The sequence below is a fragment of the Mobula birostris genome, chromosome 27 (genome assembly GCF_030028105.1).
Source record: "Mobula birostris isolate sMobBir1 chromosome 27, sMobBir1.hap1, whole genome shotgun sequence".
Classification (NCBI taxonomy): domain Eukaryota; kingdom Metazoa; phylum Chordata; class Chondrichthyes; order Myliobatiformes; family Myliobatidae; genus Mobula; species Mobula birostris.
In genome coordinates this window covers 3127232-3151711 of record NC_092396.1, presented here as the reverse complement: position 1 = coordinate 3151711, position 24480 = coordinate 3127232, and the positions used below count along the sequence as shown (strand labels likewise).

Genomic DNA, 24480 nt, shown 5'->3' with positions numbered 1-24480 from the left:
TCAGGATGGTGCCGGATCCTGAGAGAGAGAATTTGTAGAATGCCAACAAGATGGCTTTTTCGAGCAGCTTGTTGTTAAACCCACTAGGGGAAAGGCTATACTTGTTTGGGTATTGTCTATTGAAGCAGATTTGATTAGAGAGCTCAAGGTAAGGGAACCCTTAGGAGACAGTGATCATAATATGATAGACTTCGTCCTGCAATTTGAGAGATGTATCAGTATTACAGTTGAGTAAAGGGATTTACACAAGCACGAGAGAGAAGCTGGCCAAAATTGATTGGAAGGGAACACTAGCAGGAGTGGTAGCAGAACAGCAATGGTTGGAGTTGCTGGGAGCAATTCGGAAGGCACAGGATAGATACATCCCAAAGAAGTGGTAGGATTCCAAAGGGAGGATGATGCACATGTGGCTGTCAAGCACAGTCAGAAACAACATAAAAGCCAAAGAGAGGGCACATGATGGATCAAAAATTAGAGGAAAATTAGAGAATTGAGGATCTTTTAAAACCAACAGAGGGAAACCGAAAAAACCATTAGGATGGGAAAGATAAAATATGAAGGTAAGCTAGCCAATAATATCAAAGAGGATACCATAATATTTCTTCAGATATATAAAGAGCAAAAGGGAGGTGAGAGTGGATATTGGACCACTGGAAAATGACGCTGGAGAGGTAGTAATGGGAGACAAGGAAATGTGGACAAACTAAATAAGTATTTTGCATCTGTCTTCACTGTGGAAGACACTAGCAAAATGCTGGAGGGTTGAGAGTGTTAGGGTGTAGTAGTGCATGCAATTGCTATTACTTGGGGGAAGGTGCTTGGAATGCAGAAAGGTCTGAAGGCAGATTGTCACCTACACCAGATGGACTATACACTAAGGTTCTGAAAATGGTAGCTGAAGAGATTATGGACATGTTAGTAATGATCATTTAAGAATCACTAGATTCTGAAATGGTTTTTGGAGGACTGGAAATTTGCAAATGTCACTGCGGTCTTCAAGAACGGAGAGGGGCAGAAGAACGGAAATTAGCCAGTTAGACTGACTTCAGTGGTTGGGAAGGTGTTGGAGATGATTATTAAGGATGAGGTCTCAGGGTACTTGGAGGCACATGACAAAATAGGCCATAGTCAGCACGGTTTCCTGAAGGAAAAATCTTGCCTGACAAATCTGTTGGAATTCTTTGAGGAAATAACAAGCAGGATAGACAAAGGAGAGTCAGTGGATGTTGTGTACTTGGATTTTCAGAAGGCCTTTGACAAGGTGCCACACATGAGGCTGCTTAATAAATTCCAGGAAAGGTACTAGCATGGATAGAGGAGTGGCTGATTGGCAGGAGACAAAGAGTGGGAATAAAGGGAGCCTTTTCTGATTGGCTGCCAGTGACTACAGGGGTTCTACAGGGGTTGGTGTTGGCACTTTTCATGTTGTATGTCAATAATTTAGACATCGGAATTACGCAAACACGAGGAATTCTGCAGGTGCTGGAAATTCAAGCAACACCCATCAAAGTTGCTGGTGAACGCAGCAGGCCAGGCAGCATCTCTAGGAAGAGGTGCAGTCGACGTTTCAGGCCGAGACGTCAGAAGTGGAAACATGATGGCCAATTCCTGAAGACTGGAGACACGTTGGAGGACTGTGTGTGTGTGTGTGTGTGTGTGTGGAAGGGAGGTTTGGAGGGAGGAAGGGGGCTGTTGTTGTTCTGTTGCTTACTGCGCTCTGACGACCAGGCCCAGCTCCAGGCCTTCACGTGGGGCTGATCTACTAAGCGCAGCAGAACCACTTCTACTGACAGAAGAGGGGGCAAAGGCGGGTTACTGGTGCCTTACAATCAGTCACTTCAGGCAGATGGGGCTCACCAGTCGTGGTTGGCAGCTCATCCAGGAGAAGGAAAACCCTGATCTCAAACCCCTGCTGCCTTGCGGCTACACCCACTCTTAGGGAAGGTTTCAGGAGCAAACCCAGAGAATAAATGTGGAGCTGGAATCCTTAAGGCTGCTGATACCAAAGTGTATCGGTCTCTGCCATTCCTTTGGGTTTATCAGCTGCGTGGTGGCGGGGGGTGGGGGGAGGAGCCTGGTGCACGGGCAACAGCTTGCTCTCCACACAGTACTGCCCTGGGTCGTGCACATGTAGACAGATAGGACGCAAAATCCATGGTCGACCCGGCTGGTGGAGGCCACCAGCCCAGACGACATGAAAAAGTAAGGGAAGTTTTGTAAGGAGCTGGCAAGACCAGATCCTTTGGAGAGTTGAGTAGAGTGGCAGGAGATGGAATTTAATCTGGACAAGTGTGAGAAGATGCACGTTACGAGATCCAATTCTGGCTGGACATACAAAGTAAATGGCAGGAACCTTGGGGAGGTTGGGGTGAAAGTCTGTAGATTATTGCAGGTGGAGACCCAGGTGGTGGATGTAGGTTTCGTTGTAACATTTAAGAGAAGTTTAGATGGGTACAGGGATGGAGGGGGTACAGAGGGATATGATCCACGTATAGGTAGAAGGAACCAGTCTGAAGATCAGGTCAGCATGGATTAGATGGGCCAAAGGGCCTGTTTCTGTGCTGTATAACCCTAGTTGCAAAATGGCACCTTGTCAAATCTAAGCATCAACTTGCAGGGAGGGAAATCATGTGAGATAGGAAGACAGTTAGAAAGGTACATAAATATTAATGGGGAATCTGAGTTCTTCACTCAGGGAGGGTAGGGGTGGAGAGAGTGTGGAATGAACTGGCAGCAGAAGTGGTGGATAACGAGTTCATTTGTAAGATTCAAGAGAAGTTTAGACAAGTACATGAATGGGAGGAGTATGGAGGGCTACGGTCCACGTGTGGGTCAATGAGATCAGGCACAGACTAGATGGGCTGAATGGTTAACGTAGGAAGAGCTTTTGATGGCTCAGGGCTTGTACTTACTGCTGTTTAGAAGAATGAAGGGAATCTCACTGAAACCTATCAAAAATTGGAAGGCCCAGATAGAGTGGATGTGGAGAAGATATTTCCTACAGTCTGGGAGAATAAGACCAGAGGGAACAGCCTCAGAACAGAGCCTTAGAACAGAGATGAGGAGGAATTTCTTCAGCCAGAATGTGGTGAATCTGTAGAATTCATTGCCACAGGAGGCTGTGGAGGCCAAGTCATTGGGTATATTTAAAGCAACACACACAAAAATTGCTGGTGAACGCAGCATCGATAGAAAGAGGTACAGCTGATGTTTCAGGCTGAGACCCTTCGTCAGGACTAACTGAAAGAAGAGATTTAAAGCAGAGGTTGATAGGTTCTTGATAATAAGGGAGTGAAAGATTAGGGGGAGAAAGCAGGAGAATAGGGTTGGGAGGGACAATAAATCAGCCATGATAGAACGGTGGAGCAGACTCAATGGGCTGAATGGCCTAATTCTGCTCCTGCTGAATGTCTTATGGTCATATAAAGGGCTTGTTTCCTTGTTTCTGTGTTGTAGAGCTCTATGTCACTGGGACTCCAAGCAATTACCTTTACTGGCACAGAGATTGGATCACTCTTACATGCCAGGACTTGAATAGCACATTGGGGTTGAGCCAGGCACAGACTGAGGGGAAGGGATTCTAGCACAGTCTAACCAACCTTGCACTCCCAGGTGTCAATCCATGGTCCCTAATCCCAGACAGCAAACCCTCCACCTCTTCCCCAACCTGTCCCAGCTGCTTCCTCCGACATCGAGGAGCTTGAACACACACCAGCCAATTCTTAACCCTACCACCTTGTCTTTGAATACTCTGGAGTTATCGCGAGAAGAGTTTGAGCAGAAACGCCAGTGGACGGCACGTACTTTAAGAGGCGGTGGAAGAGAGCATCTCTGTTCGTCCATTCTGCATCCCTAGATGGTCACGTTGCACGAGCAGGAAGCGAGGGAGAGAGAAAGAACATTACATCAATAACGTACAAACACCAAACAGAAGGCAAATCTCTTCCTCGTCAAATCTATGCTTTGCATTCGTAATCAGCAGTGGTTACAACAGACACAAAAGGATCGTTTTACATCAGGGTCACAATGGGTGAAGGGTGTGCCCCACACACTATGGAGGATGGAGGTTCCATTGAGAGCAAACTAACAGGGCATTGGGTTCAGACCAGCCCAGTACCAGGGGACCTGAGACTACCTTTTTCAGCAGCATTTACGTGCACGTGCTATGCTTCAAGGTCTCAAAAAGATGGCATCTGTCATTAAGCACAGCCACAACCCAGGATGGGTCCATTACTCATCACCACCATCAGGGAGGAGTCAAAGGAGCCTGAAAAGGCACACTCAACATTTCAGCAACAGCTTCTTCCTCTCCGACATCAGATTTCTGAATGGACATTTACACGATTGCTTTCTTTTTGCACTATTTAATTTAATTTATATATAATTGTAAATTATACTTTTTCTTTTATTATTATGTATTGCAATGTACTACTGCTACAAAAGAAGAAATTTCCTGAATATATCAGTGATATTAAACCTCATTCTGTTGTCTTGGATCCAAAAGTTCTTTGAAAGTCAAGAATGGGGTATAAAACTTGTTGCTTATGATTGTTTCATTAAGTGATACAAAAGTGGGAAATGAACATGAAGGAGGAGCCCAGAAAACAAGGAAAAGACAACAGAAAAAGCAGTTCAGAAACTAGAGAAAATCTGCAGATGCTGGAAATCCGAGCAACACACACAAAATGCTGGAGGAACTCAGCTGCCTAGGCAGCATCTATGGAAAAAAGTACAGCTGTCGTTTTGGGCCGAGACCCTTCGGCAGGAAGAAGCAGATGTGATTGTCCCTTATTCGGACTGGAGATAATCACATTCCAATGATAAAAGTGAACCCTATAAAATACCCAGATTCAATGGTGAGACACCTGCTGAAGAAAACTATGCTTCTGAGAAAATGAGGAAGAGACTGTTCTGTAATTTCTGGAAAAATCTCAGAACAGTTACATGTAGGAAATTATAGGTGAATATATAATGTACAAGTAGGCAAAGGAAAGTTAAGCTACAAGAAATGTAACAATTTTACACTCACTCCAACAGTTGCTAAGTAGAGGTGGGCTTGACGCGGGAGGATCAAGTTTGAATTTGAGATTTTGTCATTCGACTGCACGTATGTACAAGCAAAGGAAACAATGTTCCTCTGGACCATGGTGCACCCACAAAACTTATATCACACACAGCACATTATACACAGTATTGTCATAAATAAGTCAATAAAACATAATTCAAAACACATGAGATGCACAGAATAGGTAAACAGTAAACATCTCACTGTCCTAGTGATGAGAACTTGGTGGTGGCAGGGTAATCATTAGTCTCACAGCCTGAGTGAGGAAGCTGTTACCCAGTGTGTCGGTCCTAGTCCTGGAATTCTGGTACATCCTTCCTGACGCAGTGGGTCAAAGAGATTGTGGGGCGGGTGGTAGGGATCCTCAACAATGATTCAGGGCTGTAATGCTCCTGGCAAATGTCACAAACGGTTGGGGGGAGGGTTGGAGAACCTCCCAGTTGCCGATCACCGTCAGGAGAAACACTTCTGCTACCTCTGATTGTAAGATGGTCTCTGCGTTCCATCAGCTCCATGCAGCTGATTTACCTGCTTGTCCAGGTCAGCGGGAAAGGTCAATGCCTGCAGTCTACCATCACTGCAGGACTTGTTTGCGTCCAGTACAAAGAAACAGGCTGGAAATACCACTGCGGACACTACCCACCCTGCAAACTGCCTTTTCCCAAAGCTCCCTTCTGGAAAGCATTATAGGGCTAATAAAACAAAAATTTCACACCGTCTTAAAAGTTTCTTCCACCGGAAAGTTAATCTGATTAATCATTCTAGTTAGGCCTCCCCCCTCCCCCCAATCCCCTTTATCTATGACCCTTGTCACTGAACTGTAAACACTTTAAATCGATTTTTATAATCTGTTCACATTGTAAATACCTGCTGGTATTTACGTGTTTATGCACATTTTATTCCATATCCGTCCTTAACCTCTAACTTTGGGATGGCGCGGTGGGATGGCACAACACTCTACAGTATAAGCAACCCAGGCTCAGTCCCCGCCTCGGCCTGTAAGGTGCTCGCACATTCTCCCTGCGACTGCGCGGGTTTCCCCCGGGTGTCCTGGTTTCCACCCACATTTCAAAGATGTACCAGCTGGGAGGCTAATAGTTTGCTGTAAATGGTCCCGTGATTAGGCTAAGATTATTAAACTGGATGATTGCTGGATGGTGTGGCTCGAAGGATCAGAAGGGCCTACTCCATGCTGCATGCCAATCAACACCAATTTAAAAACTTCCATCCTGCTCCCATGCCTATGGTCTTATTTTTTACATAATTCTTTATTCTTTATAATTGTTGAATGTTGTTTCAGGTTGCATGTCATGTCAACACACCACAGCAAATTCCTAATAAATAAGACATAGGAGCAAAATCTGGCCATTCGGCCTATTAAGTCTGCTCCACCACCTATCATGGCCAATTTATTATTTCTCTCAACTCCATTCTCCCGCCTTCTCCCTTTAACCTCTGATACCCTTACTAATCATGAACCTATAAATCTCTGCTTTAAATATATCCAGTGACTTGGTCTCCACGGCCGTCTGTGACAATGAATTCCACAGATTCACAACCCTCTATTTCTCTCATCTCTGTTCTAAAGGGTCATCCTTGTATTCTGGGGCTGTGCCCTCTGTCCTAGACTCCACCATAGGAAACATCCTCTCCATGTCCGCTCTATCTGGGTCTTTCAATATTTGATAGGTTTCAATGAGATCAATTCACCCTTGGCCTATTCCACAGGGCATGCCCTGACCTCTGCCCCAAAAGATAATATGGAACCTCACTCTTAACCCCATTAAACTTAACATCCTCTTCCATTTCAACTCTTTCTGAGGTCAATCATACTCTCCCCCTCACCTTCTTCACACTCCCAACCAGCTTACTCCATCTCTACTTAACAATCAGTAAGGTCATATGGGTTGGTACCAGTTCCCCCTCAATAATAACAACACAACAACATCAACAAAACAACGGCAGCAAAACAGACCCATTCCCACCCATGCACACAGACAGGCTTCCAACCCCAGGGCAGGCCGTCCGCTGACCTCCAACCCCAGGGCAGGCCGTCTGCTGACCTCCAACCCCAGGGCAGGCCGTCCGCCGACCTCCAACCCCAGGGCAGGCCGTCCGCCGACCTCCAATCCCAGGGCAGGCCATCCGTCGACCTCCAACCCCAAGGCAGGCCGTCCGCCGACCTCCAACCCCAGGGCAGGCCGTCCGCCGACCTCCAACCCCAGGGCAGGCCGTCTGCCGACCTCTAGCCTCAGACTGACTCTGTACCTCCAACCCCAAGAAAGGCTGACTCCGGGCCTCCAGCATCCATGTTGCACCATTAAAATCAGCTCAACTCATTTGCAGAGTAAGATGTACACAGTATTGTAGGTGGATTGCAATTTTTTGTTCACTGAGCTCTTTCTGAGGGGCTTTGGAGGCTCGTTGAGTAGATCAGAAGCCGTGGAACAGGAACAATGACCAACTAATCCTTAGTTCAATTTAAACGTGACAATTAGCAACACTGTGCTCTGAATATCATCAGGAGGTGAAAGTGGCAGAAAGACCCAGAGCCTGCCTGCACACGTCCTCTGCCTACCTGATGATTCTTGCAAAGGTTTTGAAACTCTTCGTCAGGGATGGCAAATGTGTTTGAGGGTGTGTGTCCAAATTCTAAAAAATTCTCTTGCATGCCATGGTAATGCTGAGCGGAGATTATCGTTGATTATTGAAATACTTATCAGTAACTGTGGACTATTTTAAGGAAAAAAGATTAGATCTGTTGTTTATTTACGTGTTTTCATTGTTTTACTATTAATATATGCATAACAGAGACAGACTGAAATAAATGAATCATTTTAGATAAGCTTTTTAAAATTATTAATCTTTTAAAAATACAATTTAAAGATTGTTTCTAAATATTAATTGGCTGGTGCAGCTCATTGGGCCAGAAGGACCTGTTACTGTGCTGTATCTCTAAATTCACAAGAAGTATTATCCAACTCAAGTTTTTCAGCAACTGTCTGACTTGGGCCAAGCTGGCGTGAGATGCTTCCCATGAAAACATCTCACTGCTCTCAGGTTGTGAAAAATCATTCACTGCTTCATCTGGCATTGAAGATAATCGTTATGTATCTTTTTATTGTGGGTGGGGTGTAAAAATCGATGGACGCCAGTGCATGCCGTGTGCCAACAAAACTTGTAAAAATTCGGAGTACATTTATTATCAAAGTGTGTATGTAGTATACAACCCTGAGATTCTTCTTCCCCCAGACAGCCACGAAACAAAGAAAACTATGGAACCCTTTCAAAGAAAAACATCAGACCTCCTGCCACCACATGCAAAAATAAAAACAATTTGCACAAATGGCAAAAAAAGATGAGTGAGAAACACAGAACATAAAACTCCAATCCACAAAGTCAATGAAAGAGTCCAGGCAAATTCAGTTTAGCTCAGTTCAATTGGGTGCTGTGTCGTTCGTTGTCTGCAGGCCACCCCAAACAATATCGCCCAAAATAGCAACCAAAAAAGGGAGCAATCAGAAACCAGAAACACATCATGTTTCAAACACTTGTGATTTCTTGGGCACGCGTGCCAAAGGTTCGCCAGCCGCACGAGATTTTCTGTAGTTCCGTACCTGCATCTTTTCAATCATTTCAAAGAAGTCTGTGTTCTGAAAGAGAAAAGGAAAGAACAGGCAGTTAGTTTGAGGGGAAGTAAAGCCCTAATGGAGAGACTGTACTGAGCAAGACACACACACAATGCTGATGGAACTCAGCCAGCCGGGCAGCATCTGTTGGGGGAAATATAGAGTCAACATTTCAGAAGTGCGTTGCTCAAGATTTTCAGCATCTCCAGAATCTCGTGTGTTTTTGTTTTACTGCATTGGAGGTGACATCTGTGAGATTACACAGGAAACAGAACAATGCACATTGCTCCAACTGATGCTGGAATTGTTCAAATCCCACACCTCCGGCTTCAGCACAACATCTTTGGATGCTGTTCCAACATAAACACAAGAGATTCTGCAGATGCTCGAAATCCAGAGCAGCACACACAGAATGCTGGAGGAGCTCAGCAGGTCTGGCAGCATCTACAGAAAGGAATAAACGGTCAATGACTTGGGCCAAGTCCCTTCATTGTGCTCCAGAGGATTACGAGTGAGATGTCAAATTGGATGTAAAAATTACACACCATGTTGAAGATCCAAATCCTGCTGAATATTTCTCTCAGAGCAGAAACAGAATACTCACACAGTGTTTGCAATAGTAAAAAACACCAAGAGTTCACCGGGGTCTCCCTCCCTAGTTGTGACAGTTACTGGCAGTGTTGCAGACAAAGGGCCCGAGTCATTGCTGAGGATTCCTACCACCCATCCCACAAGCTCTTTGATCCACTACCAACGGGAAGGAGGTACAGGAGCATCAGGACTAGGACTGACAGACTGGGTAACAGCTTCTTCCCTCAGCCTGTGAGAATAATGAGTACCCTGCCACCACCGAGGTCTCGTCACTAGGACAGTGATCTGTTCACTGTTTAATGTTTACCCTTGCTGCACACCACATGCACAGGGAATTATATTTTATTTACTTGTGATAATATTTTGTTTTACGTACTGTGTGTGATACATGTTTTGTGGGTGCACTGTGCTTTGGAGGAAGGCTGTTTCGTTTGGCTGGATATACGAGGGGTGATTGATAAGTTCGTGGCCTAAGGTAGAAGGAGTCAATTTTAGAAAACCTAGCACATTTATTTTTCAACATAGTCCCCTCCTACATTTACACACTTAGTCCAGCGGTCGTGGAACATTTGGATCGTGGAGCATACGGATCTTGGACCTCCAGAAAGTGTCCACAGATGGGTGATTGATAAGTTTGTGGCCTAAGGTAGAAGGAGATGAGTTCTACAGCTCTCGTTACATGCAGGTCAACTCTCTGAGTGATTATGCAGAAAGTTTGACGTTAGTAACTCATCTCCTTCTATCTTAGGCCATGACCTTATCAATCAAGCCTGATGAGTTATTAACTAAGTGTGTAAATGTAGGAGGGGACTACGTTGAAGAATAAATGTGCTAGGTTTTCTAAAATTGACTCCTTCTACCTTAGGCCACGAACTTATCAATCACCCCTCGTATGTACAGTCAGATGACAATAAACTTGAACTTGAAGGAAGTGCTGGAAGTGAGGAATCCGGCGCAATGTGCACAAAGTGCTGGAGAAACTCAGCGGGTCAGTCAGCACCTGTGGAGGGAGATGGACAGCTGGTTTTAGGTTGAGATCATGTGACTGTACAGACCCTTTGGCCCACGATGTTGTACTGACCTTTTAACCTACTCTAAGATCAATCTAACCCTTCCCTCCCATAAGCCCTCTATTTTTCTATCTTCCATCTGCCTATCTAAGTGTCTCTTAAATATTCCTAATGTACCTGCCCCCATCACCACCGTGGTGGTGTGTCCCAGACACCCAGCAACATCCTCCCTACACTTTCCCCCAATCACCTTAAAAGTATGCCCCCTTGTATTAATCATTTCTGTCCTGGGAAAAAGTCTCTGGCTGTACACTCAATCTATGTCTCTTATCATCTTGTACACCTCTAATAATTCACCTCTTACCCTTGCTCAATCCAAATAAAAAAGCTGCAACTTGCTCAAACTTTCCTTATAAGGTGTGCTTCACCAGGACTGCTGATGGCCCAAATGAAGGCCTTGACCCAAATGTCAACTGTCCATTTCCTTTGGCAAATGCTATCTGACCCACATGGAACAACTGTTCGTGGGAGTTTGTCGTGTTATCTACACTGTAGTTTTATCTTGTCTTACCAACGCTCCCAAACATGTTGGAATATCCTGAGGTGACAGAAATACTTTTAATGATGGGCCACGTTTTATAACTCAAGAGATCACGGTGGCGTAGCAGTTAGTGTGACACTATTACAGCTCGGGGTGTCGGAGTTCAGAGTTCAATTCCGGTGTGCTCTGTAAGCGGGATTCCTCCGGGTGCTCCGGTTTCCTCCCACATTCCAAAGATGTACCGGCAGGTAGGCTAATTGGTCATTGTAAGCTGTCCTGTGATTAGGCTCGGGTTAAATCGGTGAATTGCTGGACATCATGGCGTGAAGGGCTGAAGGGCCTGTTCGCTGCTATATCACGAGATAGATAGATAGATAGACAGTCAGACAGACGGGGTCTGTTCCACCATGGTCTCTACCGCTAGTGTTTCTCTTACATTTTTTGTAAAAATTTACGCCTGAACATTTTTATAGAACATTACAGCACAGTACAGACCCTTCAGCCCGCAATGTTGTGTCAATGTTTGAACCCAAGTTCAGCCAACCCTTCCCTCCTGCATCGCCTTTCATCCTGAGCCTATTGAAGAGTTTCCTAAAAGTCCCAGTGTATCTGGCTCTACCACTAGCCGTGGCAGGAGCTTCTTCAGATTATTTCTTCTTCTGACAAAGCTTCCGTGTTTGTCAGTCTCCCTCTTGCATCTGATCTCACAGATTCTTCTTGGCAATCTGACTCACATGCAGAAGAATGTAAGGGACAGCAGCTGGAGGAAGTCTGGCCACTTGCTCTATTCAGTCACTCAAGATTTCAGATATAAGATTCAAGTTTACTTGACACGCGTGCATACAGTGAAATGCATCGTTTGTGTTAACATCTAACGCACAGGAGGATGTGCCGGGGGCAGCCCACAAGTGTCACCACACATTTCAGTGCCAATGTAGCACCTCCACAATGTTCAGCAGAACACGACGACAAACAAAATAAAAACAGCAAAAACAAGGTCCATTCCTCCCTCCCACCTACGCATATACACAGTCCTTTATCCCCAGGACAGGGCTCAGTGGACACGGACTCGAGTCTGCAGACACCAGGCTTTGACAATCCCAGTGGACTCATGGAGAATTCCAGACTCTCAGCTGAGTTCAATGAGTTTATTCCAGACAGAATGTTCGGGACTTTTGAATATTAAGAGATTTGACTCCAAACCTGTAACGTTCAAAAGTCCATGACATCCTGTTTCGAATAAACTCATCAGCTGCAGCCTATGGGCTTCGACAGCTAGCCTTCTGATTTGTCCTCAGGCCAAGATCCCAGGACACGCTGCACACAACACTTGGCCTCGAACTCCGGTCTCACCGATTCACAAACCCTGGGAGTCAGCAGAACAGAAGTTTCATTCGGGGGTCACAACTGATCTTTCACCTCAGCAGCAGTTTCCTGCATTAAACACACATTCCTCAAAACCGTTAACGTTCAAAAGTCCCACAACATTTCTGTCTTGAATAAGCTCAAGAACACAGACTTCGTGTCTTTCTTGGGCAGATCATTCCAAAAACAAATCCACTGTTCTCTGACTGTAGAAATCTGAGTTCTGAATAGCGAACTGTTTGCTTTGGGACTGTGAGCCTTGGTTCCAGACACCTCAGAGCTGGGTTAGGTGTCTGGAATCTGGAGAATAGTGGCTTGGCACAACTAGATGGGCCAAAGGGCCTACATCTGTGCTGTAGTGCTCTATGATGCAATAAACAGTCTGCTGTAAGAGCTTTGGGTGAGCAAAATCTGTTCGGAGAAAGGAATTGTTGAATTTTTGGGTCGAGACCCTGTAAGGATATTTGCTGCACACCTCTGTCAATCAGCTAATTTCTTAACTTCTCACCACATCGATCATTCTCCTCCAGATATGAAGCTGTGAATCTTCCATCCGACCCACACAATCCCCACACCAGGCTCTGAATATATTGCAATAAGGAAATTAAATCAGGCTCCTTGGTTGTCAGACTGATTGTGTGGCTTCTGGACATTTGACTGAGGTACTTTCTCAGTCTGTGTGCTGCAATGTTATAGAATATGCAGTGATGGGCAAAAGCCTTCGGCACAGGTACGTCTATATAGCCAGAGTGCCTTCGACTTTGCCCAGTGCTGCTGCCACAAAAAGAAACAAATGTCATGTGAGAGATGATAAACCTGATTCTGATATGGGTTTCTGTTGTGGACCGAGAGTGGGAAGGGGCAGGGAGAGGGGAATCATGGTTGGGAAAAGGGAAAGAGTGAGGGGAGGGAGCGGGAAGCACCAGAGAGACACTCTGTAATGATCAATAAACCAATTGTTTGGAATCAAATGACATGGCCTGCTGTCTCAGGGCTGGGTGTGTCTGCACCCGCACCAATCCTTTTGGCACTGCCACCTGTCCCACGCCCCTCCCGCGGTGCTCCACCCTCACCATCCCCAAAATCCTTTGCTCCCACCAGATGTACAAACTTGCTCCCCACTCCACGTTGACAAATACAGTACTGTGCAAACGGCTAAGGCATCCTAGTTATATACAGTATACAGTATGTGCCTAAAACTTTTGCACAGAACAGGTCTTTCAGACCACTGTGTTGGCCGGCCTTTTAACCTACTCTATGATCAATCTAGTCCTTCCTACTCTCGTAGTCCTCCATTTTTCCATCACCCATGTGCCTATCTAATAGTCTCTTAAATGTCCCTAATGTACCTGGCTGTGCAGGGCGTTCCACACACCCAACACTCTCTGTGAAACACCTAACTCTGATGTTCCACCCCCCTTTACTTTCCTCCAATCACCTTAAAATTATGCCCCCTCATATTAGCCATCTCCACCCTGGGAAGAAGTCTCTGGCTGTCCTCTTGATCTTTGCCTCTTATCATTTTGTACACGTCTATCATCTCACCTCTCATCCTCATTCGCTCCAGAGAGCAAAGCTGTGCCTCACTCATAAGACATGCTCTCGAGCCCAGGCAGCGCTCTGAGTGAGATGACTCCCTGTGGAACGAGAAGGATGAGGAATGGAGGGCAATACTGCTGAACATTGGGAGACTACACCAACACAGAGGATGCTAGTGAAACTCAGCAGTCAGGCAGCATGCATGGAAGGAAACGTGCTTCCCAGATTTTACAGACTTAAAAGGTTTTTCGAGATTAGCTCTATTTGTCATATGTACAAATTGGGTGGCAGGGTGGGGATACGTCTCTACCAAAGAAAGTGTAAGGCGCTCTTTCCCTCCGCTAGCCTGTAGGTCACCCTTGGGCAAGGTGTAGCACTTGCTCAGGCCCCCAATCAGGGTCACGTGAAGCCACGCGAGCAGGTTGTAGGTGGTTGTATGAACAGATGGTGAATATCACAAGTACTGGTTATGTGACCACTGACACCAGGCAGACAATGTCCGAAGAGTATTGATAATGGCTGGGTCATCCATCTTGTAAAGACACCGCCCAGAAGGCGGCAAACCATTTCTGTAGAAAAATATGTCAAGGACAATCATGGTTAAAGACCATGATGGCCCAAGTCATATGACATGGCACAAAATGATGATGTCATACGACACGTATTGATGATGATGATATGAAAACATCGAGACATACAGCGAAATGCATCGTTTGAGTCAACAGCCAACACAGTTCGAGGATGTACTGGGGGTAGCCGGAAAGTCACCATTCCGCTGGTGCCCACATGACATGTCCACAACATTCAGCAAACACAACAGAGCACTGGAACAAAGGTCAACCAATATGAACTTTTGACCTTCCAGTCTATCTCATCAGGGCTCTTGCATTTGACATGTCCACCTGCAGTGCACCTTCTGTTTTGTGAGAGCTATAGATGGGGTGAATGCACCCAGACTTTTCCCCAGGGCTGGGAAATCAAGAACTAGAGGGCACAGGTGGAAGGTGAGAGGGGAGAGATTTAATAGGAACATGAGGGATATCTTTTCCACCCTGAGTGTGATCCTTATATGGAGCAAGCTGCCAGAAAAAGTGGTTGAGGGAGACACAATGCCAACTTTTAAAAGGTACTTGGACAAGTACCTGGATAGGGAAGTCTACAGGAATATGGACAGGTACACCGATAGAAAAGGTTTAGACACTTTGATGAGGACGTGGATAGAGAAGGTTCAGACACTTGGACAGGCACTTGCATAGGGAAGGGTTAGACATTTGGACGGGGACGTGGGTAGGGAAGGGTTAGACATTTGGACGGGGATGTGGGTAGGGAAGGGTTAGACACTTGGACGGGGACGTGGGTAGGGAAGGGTTAGACATTTGGACGGGGATGTGGGTAGGGAAGGGTTAGACACTTGGACGGGGACGTGGGTAGGGAAGGGTTAGACACTTGGACAGGGACATGGATACCCAAACACAAGAGATTTTGCAGATGTTAATAATGCTGCACTGATGGAAGAGTCTTGGTCCAAAAAAAAATCAACTGTTCATTCCCCTCCATAGATGCTGCCTGACCTGCTGAATTCCTCCAGCACCTTGTGTGTGTTGATTAATAAAAGTACCAATGCTCAGACCATTGGGGTGTGGGTATCCTCACTATGGTTCAATTGGTTTCTTGGGCAGGAGATTCAAGGGTGATGGCATCGCCTGAAGGCTCGAGGGTGGTGGGACTGCCTGGAGAGTCGAGGGTTGAGGGTGATGGCGTCGTCTGGAGATTTCAAGATGTTGAGATCATCTGGAGAATCGAGGGTGGTTGAACTGTCTGGAGATTCAAGGGTGATGGGATTGTCTGGCGAATTGAGGTTGATGGCATAGTCTAGAGAATCGAGGGGCAATTATCTGCAGCCAGGTGCAAGGGACATCTGTGAGAGGAGAAAAATTAAGAGGAACAAGAAAACAGCTAACACAGCCAGTTCTGGTCCATGCCCTGGAGCTACAGCTTCACTTTGTTCTGCAAACTGACATAATGATCTGGTCTTTGTTCTGTTTTCTGCTATTTTGCCTGTGTGAATGAGCAGGGCTTCCCTCCCTATTTCGACTGCACGTTTCATGAAGGATGAACTTCCCACTTGCACACAGACCCGTGAACCAAGTACACAGGGAACAGCCGATAAACAGGAGGCAAGTTTAAATTTCCCTTTTCTGCAATGTCTCCAAAAACACTTGGAGCTTCTTTTCTCCCACCACTTCCCAGCAGCAGCAGAAACTGCAGCTCAATCCCGGCCTATGGCACTGTCTGTGTGGAGTGTGCACATTCTGTGATCTCATGGGCTTCCCCCGTCTGCTCCGGTTTCTTTCCACACCCCAATGATATGCGGGTTTGTACTTGGGAGATACAATGGCGCAACTAGCCCCTCCAGCCTCACCTCGCAGTAACCCAACAAATTAAACCAGCCTCACCTCCCAGTAACACACCAAATTTAACCAACTCACCTCCCAGTAACACACCAAATTAAACCAACTCACCACCCAGTAACACACCAAATTAAACCAACTCATCTCGCAGCAACACACCAAATTAAACCAACTCACCTCCCAGTAACACACCAAATTAAACCAACTCACCACCCAGTAACACACCAAATTAAACCAACTCACCACCCAGTAACACACCAAATTAAACCAACTCACCTCGCAGTAACACACCAAATTAAACCAACTCATCTCGCAGCAACACACCAAATTAAACCAACTCACTTCCCAGTAACACACCAAATTAAACCAACTCACCACCCAGTAACACACCAAATTAAACCAACTCACCTCGCAGTAACACACCAAATTAAACCAACTCACCTCCCAGTAACACACCAAATTAAACCAACTCACCACCCAGTAACACACCAAATTAAACCAACTCACCACCCAGTAACACACCAAATTAAACCAACTCACCACCCAGTAACACACCAAATTAAACCAACTCACCACCCAGTAACACACCAAATTAAACCAACTCACCTCCCAGTAACACACCAAATTAAACCAACTCATCTCGCAGCAACACACCAAATTAAACCAACTCACCTCCCAGTAACACACCAAATTAAACCAACTCACCACCCAGTAACACACCAAATTAAACCAACTCACCTCCCAGTAACACACCAAATTAAACCAACTCATCTCGCAGCAACACACCAAATTAAACCAACTCACCTCCCAGTAACACACCAAATTAAACCAACTCACCACCCAGTAACACACCAAATTAAACCAACTCACCTCGCAGTAACACACCAAATTAAACCAACTCACCTCCCAGTAACACACCAAATTAAACCAACTCACCTCCCAGTAACACACCAAATTAAACCAACTCACCACCCAGTAACACACCAAATTAAACCAACTCACCACCCAGTAACACACCAAATTAAACCAACTCACCTCGCAGTAACACACCAAATTAAACCAACTCATCTCGCAGCAACACACCAAATTAAACCAACTCACCTCCCAGTAACACACCAAATTAAACCAACTCATCTCGCAGCAACACACCAAATTAAACCAACTCACCTCCCAGTAACACACCAAATTAAACCAACTCACCACCCAGTAACACACCAAATTAAACCAACTCACCTCGCAGTAACACACCAAATTAAACCAACTCACCTCCCAGTAACACACCAAATTAAACCAACTCACCTCCCAGTAACACACCAAATTAAACCAACTCACCACCCAGTAACACACCAAATTAAACCAACTCACCACCCAGTAACACACCAAATTAAACCAACTCACCTCGCAGTAACACACCAAATTAAACCAACTCATCTCGCAGCAACACACCAAATTAAACCAACTCACCTCCCAGTAACACACCAAATTAAACCAACTCACCACCCAGTAACACACCAAATTAAACCAACTCACCTCCCAGTAACACACCAAATTAAACCAACTCACCACCCAGTAACACACCAAATTAAACCAACTCACCACCCAGTAACACACCAAATTAAACCAACTCACCACCCAGTAACACACCAAATTAAACCAACTCACCACCCAGTAACACACCAAATTAAACCAACTCACCTCCCAGTAACACACCAAATTAAACCAACTCATCTCGCAGCAACACACCAAATTAAACCAACTCACCTCCCAGTAACACACCAAATTAAACCAACTCACCACCCAGTAACACACCAAATTAAACCAACTCACCTCCCAGTAACACACCAAATTAAACCAACTCATCTCGCAGCAACACACCAAATTAAACCAACTCACCTCCCAGTAACACACCAAATTAAACCAACTCACCACCCAGTAACACACCAAATTATACCAACTCACCACCCAGTAACACACCAAATTAAACCAACTCACCTCCCAGTAACACACCAAATTAAACCAACTCACCTCCCAGTAACACACCAAATTAAACCAACTCACCTCCCAGTAACACACCAAATTAAACCAACTCATCTCGCAGCAACACACCAAATTAAACCAACTCACCTCCCAGTAACACACCAAATTAAACCAACTCACCACCCAGTAACACACCAAATTAAACCAACTCACCTCGCAGTAACACACCAAATTAAACCAACTCACCTCGCAGTAACACACCAAATTAAACCAACTCATCTCGCAGCAACACACCAAATTAAACCAACTCACCTCCCAGTAACACACCAAATTAAACCAACTCACCTCCCAGTAACACACCAAATTAAACCAACTCACCACCCAGCAACACACCAAATTAAACCAACTCACCTCGCAGTAACACACCAAATTAAACCTTAGCCTAATCACAAGACAATTTACAAAGACCAATTAACCCACTAACCCGTACGTTTTTGGAGGAAACCGGAGCACCCGGAGGAAACCCACGTGGATACGGGAGGAATGTACAAACTTCCTTATAGAGGACACCGGAATGGAACTCCAAACTCCGACGCCCAGAGCTGTAACAGCTTCGCATTAACCATTATGCTACAGTGGCAGGTTAACTGGCCACAGTAAATTTCCCCTGATGTTGGGTGAGACTAGAACTAAAGGTCATGAGTTAAGGGTGAAAGGTGAAGGATCTTCAAGGAGCAGTATCTCAGAAGGCAGCGTCCATTATTAAGGACCTCCAGCACCCAGGACATGCCCTTTTCTCACTGTTACCATCAGCTAGGAGGTACAGAAGCCTGAAGGTACACACTCAGCGATTCAGGAACAGCTTCTTCCCCTCTGCCATCCGATTCCTAAATGGACATTGAACCCTTGGATACTACCTCACTTTTTTTTAAAATATATAGTATTTCTGTTTTTTGCACGATTTTTAATCTATTCAATATACATATACTGTAATTGACTTATTTATGTATTATTATTTTATTTTGTGTTTTTTTTTCTTCTACATTATGTATTGCATTGAACTGCTGCTGCTAAGTTAACAAGTTTCACGTCACATGCCAGTGATAATAAACCTGATTCTGATTCTGACATTTAGGGGGAACATGAAGGGGAATTTCTTCTCTCAGAGGCTCATGTCAGTGTGGATCGAGCTGCCAGTGGATGTGGTGGATGTGAGTTCGATGGCAATGTTCAAGAGAAGTTTGGGAAGGGAGGGTATGGAGGGCTCTGGTCCAGGTGTGGGTCGATGGGACAACAGTTCAGTATGGACCGGACCTGCGTCCGTGTTACAGTTTTCTATAAATCAATTCCTTTCAATTACACTATTTATTTATATTTGCAATTTATAGTAACATTTGCGGCTTTGCACTGAACTGCAACCACAAAACCACACATTTCACGTTACATTCGGCCATAATAATGAAATTGAAGCTGTTTTAACAATCCAAGGAGCATCAACAAACAGAATTCAACACAGATCAGGACACAAATATCAGGACAATTGATGAAATGCTAGATGAACAAGACAGGTTCTACTTCCCATTCCCACTCTGACATGTCGGTCCATGACCTCCTCTTCTGCCACAAAAAGGCCAGACTCAGGTTAGAAGGGCAACTCCTCCTGTTCCCTCTAACCTGACAGCAGGAAGATCGATTTCTCTAACTTCTGATAATTTCACTCCCTCCCCCTTCCCTCCTTTATCATTCCCCATTCTGACTCTCCTCCCGCCCCTTCCTTTCTCACCAGCTCATCACCTCCCTCTGGTACCTCTCCTCCTTCCCTTTCTCCCCTGGTCCACTCTCCTTCTCCTGTTAGATTCCTTCTTCTCCAACCTTTTACCTTTTCCACTTACCATCTTCCAGCTTCTCACTTCAAACTCCTCCCTTCACCTATCACCTGCCAGCTTCCCCTCCCTACCCATCTTCATCTTCTGGCTTTGGCCCCCTTCCCTTCCAGACCTGAGGAAGGGCCTCACCCCAAAATGTCGACTGCTTTATTTCCTTCCAGATGCTGCCTGACCTGCTGAGTTCCTTCAGCATTTTGTGTGTGTTGCCCTGGGTTTCCAGCGTCTGCAGAATCTCATGTTTATGGTCCTACAGAGAGATGGAATTCGAGAGCTTGGGACCTCTTGCAGTGGTGGGACACAGGAAGCCAGATTCACAGGGATGACTGGATCCTGGAGAATCACAGAGATCTCGGAGGATTTTGGGGTTAGGGATTTAGAAACCTCGAGGAGAAAAAGACTGTGGAGGGATTTGAAAACAAAGACAAGAATTGTCAAATCTAAGGTGATGTTAGAACCAGTGGTAATACATACCAAAGACAAACGGGTTAGTAGGTTAATTGGTGACGTGGGTGTTACTGGGCAGTGTTCCCTCATTGGTCTGGAAAGGCCTGTAACTGTGCTGTATCTCTAAATAAAAAGCTGCGGGACCGGATGTATCTTCCTGTACCTAGTGCTTTACACTGCACTCCTGCTCTGTGAGCAGTAACATACAGCTGAACATGGAACATTACAAGCCTTTCAGCCCACGATGCTGTATTGACCTTTTAACCTACACTAAGATCAATCCAAACCTTCCCTCTCAGAGAGCCCTCTGTTGTTTCTTGTATTCTTGAGCCTATTTATGAGTTTCTTAAATCCGCCTGGTGTATCTGCTTCTCCCTCCACCCCTGGCAACCCGTTCCTCGCACCCACCACTCTGTATAAAAAAAATCTGCCTCTGACATCCCCCCCCCCAATACTTTCCTCCAATCACTTTTAATTAGCCATTTCCACCCTGGGAAAAAGTCTCTGACTGTCCACTCGATCTATACCTCCTATCATCTTGTACACCTCAATCAAGTCACCTCGCATCCTCCTTTCCAAGGAGAAAAGCTCTAACTCACTCAACCTATCCTAAAAAGACATGCTCTCCAATTCCGGCAGCATCCTGGTAAATCATCTCTGCACCCTCTCTAAAGAGAAAAATAGAAACATTTTCTAGAATTTTTTTCTAGAAACTCTAGAAAAAATAATTAGTCTAGAAAAATAGAGGGCTATGCGCTAGGGAAATTCTAGGCACAACATTGTGGGCTGAAGAGCCTGTAATATGCTGTAGATTTTCTGTGTTTTTCTACCCTTCCTATGATGAGACGACATGGACAGCAACTTTAATAGAGATTTCTAATTCTGCCTTGTATGCTGGAAAGACCTGCCTTCAGAACAACGTAGTCCTCTGGAATTCCCCGTGAGACTGCGACTCTCAGTCAGGGCAGTGACTCGTGCAAGATGCAGCCACCCCAGTGAAAAGTCCTGAAATATCTGGTGAAAACAACAGTCTTACACGTGTGCAAAATACATGTATAATCATCATATTTTTATCTTATATTGATTCATGCAGTTCGATTACAAATTTCTCCTTAAATTGTTTCATCTAAGTAAGCAGTAGGAGTGGGCAGTTTAAATGGCTTCAGCATGGACTAGACGGGCCAAACAGCCTGTTTCTGTGCTGTCCTTCTCTATGACTGTACCTTTAGTGTTGCAGGATCATTTTAAATGTGTATTAAAATAATAAAAGATAGAAACAATTAAAATAATTCACAGAAACAAAATAATGGAGATGTACAATTCACAATTTTATCAATATTACAGAAATCTGACAGAATGGATTATAATTTGTAATCATAACGCCTCAAGCCAATTGCAACAATGTTTTTAGAAGCCTGAACATTGTTGGATTGTAGGAAATGATAGATTTCAATCCTGAATACTGACACCACATCATTCAGACGTTCTATTCCACACAAGAAAAAAGCAACCATATTCAGCTTTTAATGCTCGGTGCCGTTAGAGAGACCTGGACTGAACAAAAGGCGAGTGTAGGCTCACTAAATACTTTCCCAAAGACTTCAAAACAGCTCGCTGAGAGTGAGGGGCTGCGAACAGCTTGCATACTGACAAGGTTGTACTTACAGCATCAGCCCAGTGTTGGAGCGGGGAAACCAGAGCAGTCTCCATATCTGCGCTCAGCCGCAGGGGCTGGCCGACCGGCCGGGAGAGCGCAACAATTACTCCTCAGCACGGACACAGCTCGGAGTGACTCAGTTCCCCATTGCTCCCTCCTCAGGGTCGCTGCCTTGAACCTATCTCACCCCCAGCACCCGGAGGACGCGCCAGCGGGTATGTGCATCTGCCATGTCGAGCTTGAGCGCTGAATGCGAGGGTTGGCTGCGCGCCAGTGAAGCAGGACTGCCCGTGCAAGACCTGACGAGTAACAGTGTGTGTTGCAACTTTGCTGTAAACACGAGGGACTCCGAGGCAGCCGTAAAAAAAAAAGCTTCTCTTTCTTGTGCATTCGTATACTTGGGTCGGGTCTCCGCACCCAATGCGACCAAAGGGCTTCTCCGGGAATGTTTCACAACTTAAACGTCTTTTCACTCCTGTCAAATTCAAGGTTGAGTGAATAGAGTGGACGTGGAGAGGATGTTTCCTGTAGTGGGGGAGTCTAGGACCAGGGGGCACAGCCTCAGAATAGAGGGACACCCCCTATTTAGAACAGAGATGAGGAGGAATTTCTTTCGCCGGAGGGTGGTGAATCTGGGGAAATCATTGCCACAGACGATTTTGGAAGCCAAATCATTGGGAATATTTAAAGCAGAGGTTGATAGGTTCTTGATTAGTTAGGGTGTGAAAGGTTACAAGGGAGAAGGCAGGAGAGGGAAATGGTTCAGCCATGATGGAATGGTGGAGCAGACTCGATGGGCTGCATGGCCTAATTCTGCTCCAATGTCTTAAGGTCTCAGTTTAATTCTCATTCAACCATACATGCATACAGGCAAACTACACAGTGTGGCTCTGGGGCCAAGGTATAAAACACGGTACCAAGACACACACAGCACAAGGCACATCGAGCACATACAAAATTATATAATATAGCCTAAATCCCTGAGTGTTAGGTCTTATAGACTGGAGGTGCTAGAATATTGTCAGCAAGAACATGCCCACAACAGCCCTCAGTGGAACCCTTTCTGGGCTAACACCTGACAGGCACCGAGAAAATGCAACATTCAAATTAAACCAGCCAAAGATACCATAAAACGAACGAACAGCAAAGACAATGAGACATAGGAGCAAAATCAGACCATTCAGCCCATTGAGGCTCTGCCATTAATCACGGTTATCCCTCTCAACCCCAATCCCCTTGATTCTCAGGCTGTGCCCTCTGGTCTTAGACTCAGTCACTAAAGGAAACATCCTCTCCATATCCATTCTATCTCAGCCTTTCAATATTCGATAGATTTCAGTGAGATCCCCCTCATCCTTCTAAGCTCCAGCGAGTACGGACCCAGAGCCATCAAATGCTCCTCAAATGCTAATCGAGATCCTATCAAACTCTTTTAAATATGCCAAATAATGTCATCTCCACAGCCATCAGTGGCAATGAATTCCACAGAATCAAGTGAATCACACTTCGTCTCTGTTTTAAATGATCATCCCTCAATTCTGAGGCTGTGCCCTCCGGTCCTAGACTCAGCTACTATGGAAAACATCCTCTCCACCTCCACTCAACCTTTCAAGGCTTCAACGAGATTCCCCCCCCCCCCCGTTTTGCAGAGTACTGTACAGAAATAAATACATATAATTTGCCCCTATGACACCAAGAGACAAACCTCAATTTAGTCAGTATTTGAATGTCACTTAAGTGTGCAAGATCTGCCCCTCTGTGTCTGTAATGCATCTGAATTGTTATTTGGAAGGTCATGGAATTCAATAAATCTGTGGCTATGAAATACTCAGAGATACCCATTCAAGGGAAATGTGTTGTTGGGCCTCACCTGAGGTGGTATGGCTCATTCCCCCATTATACCTTCTTCCTGAATCTTGTACATTGCCCTCCGAGCATGAAAAACTGGGTCCTTGCATCATCTGACCAACATGTGACTTCAGATCCATACCAGTGTGGTTCAATGTCAACCCACAGTGGCCTAAGAAACTGCACAATTCAAGGGGTGTTTAGGAATGGGCAGTTTATATTGGTCTTAACAGCAAGGAACCATCAAATCTACCAACAGCAGTAGTGAAACCTATCAAATATTGAACGTCCTAGATAGAGTGGACATGGAGAGGATGTTTCCTATAGAGGGGGAGTTTAGGACCAGAGGGCACAGTCTCAGAATACAAAGGCATTCCTTTAGAACAGAGATGAGGAGGAATTTCTTTAGCCAGAAGGTGGTGAATCTGTGGAATTCATTGCCACAGACGGCTGTGGAGGCCAAGTCACTGGGTATATTTAAAGTGGAGGTTGATAGATTCTTGATTAAAGGTTCAAA

General features: G+C 45.3%; 1 protein-coding gene across 17 annotated transcripts in view; it reads right to left on the bottom strand.

Moving 5' to 3' along the window:
• rap1gapa (RAP1 GTPase activating protein a) overlaps nucleotides 1-24480 on the bottom strand; it is a 459159-nt gene that overhangs the window by 94663 nt on the left and 340016 nt on the right. For 15 of the 17 annotated variants that reach the window (XM_072244711.1, XM_072244715.1, XM_072244703.1 and 12 more), the window contains 2 exons: nucleotides 8683-8718; nucleotides 3805-3852 (listed from right to left, as the gene is read on the bottom strand). In XM_072244711.1, coding sequence (XP_072100812.1) covers nucleotides 3805-3852; nucleotides 8683-8700 — 66 coding nt within the window. In that variant the 5' untranslated portion in view covers nucleotides 8701-8718. Of the gene's footprint in view, nucleotides 1-3804; nucleotides 3853-8682; nucleotides 8719-22123; nucleotides 22351-24480 lie in introns of those variants that run through there. The other 2 variants (XM_072244709.1, XM_072244719.1) reach the window with 2 other exon arrangements.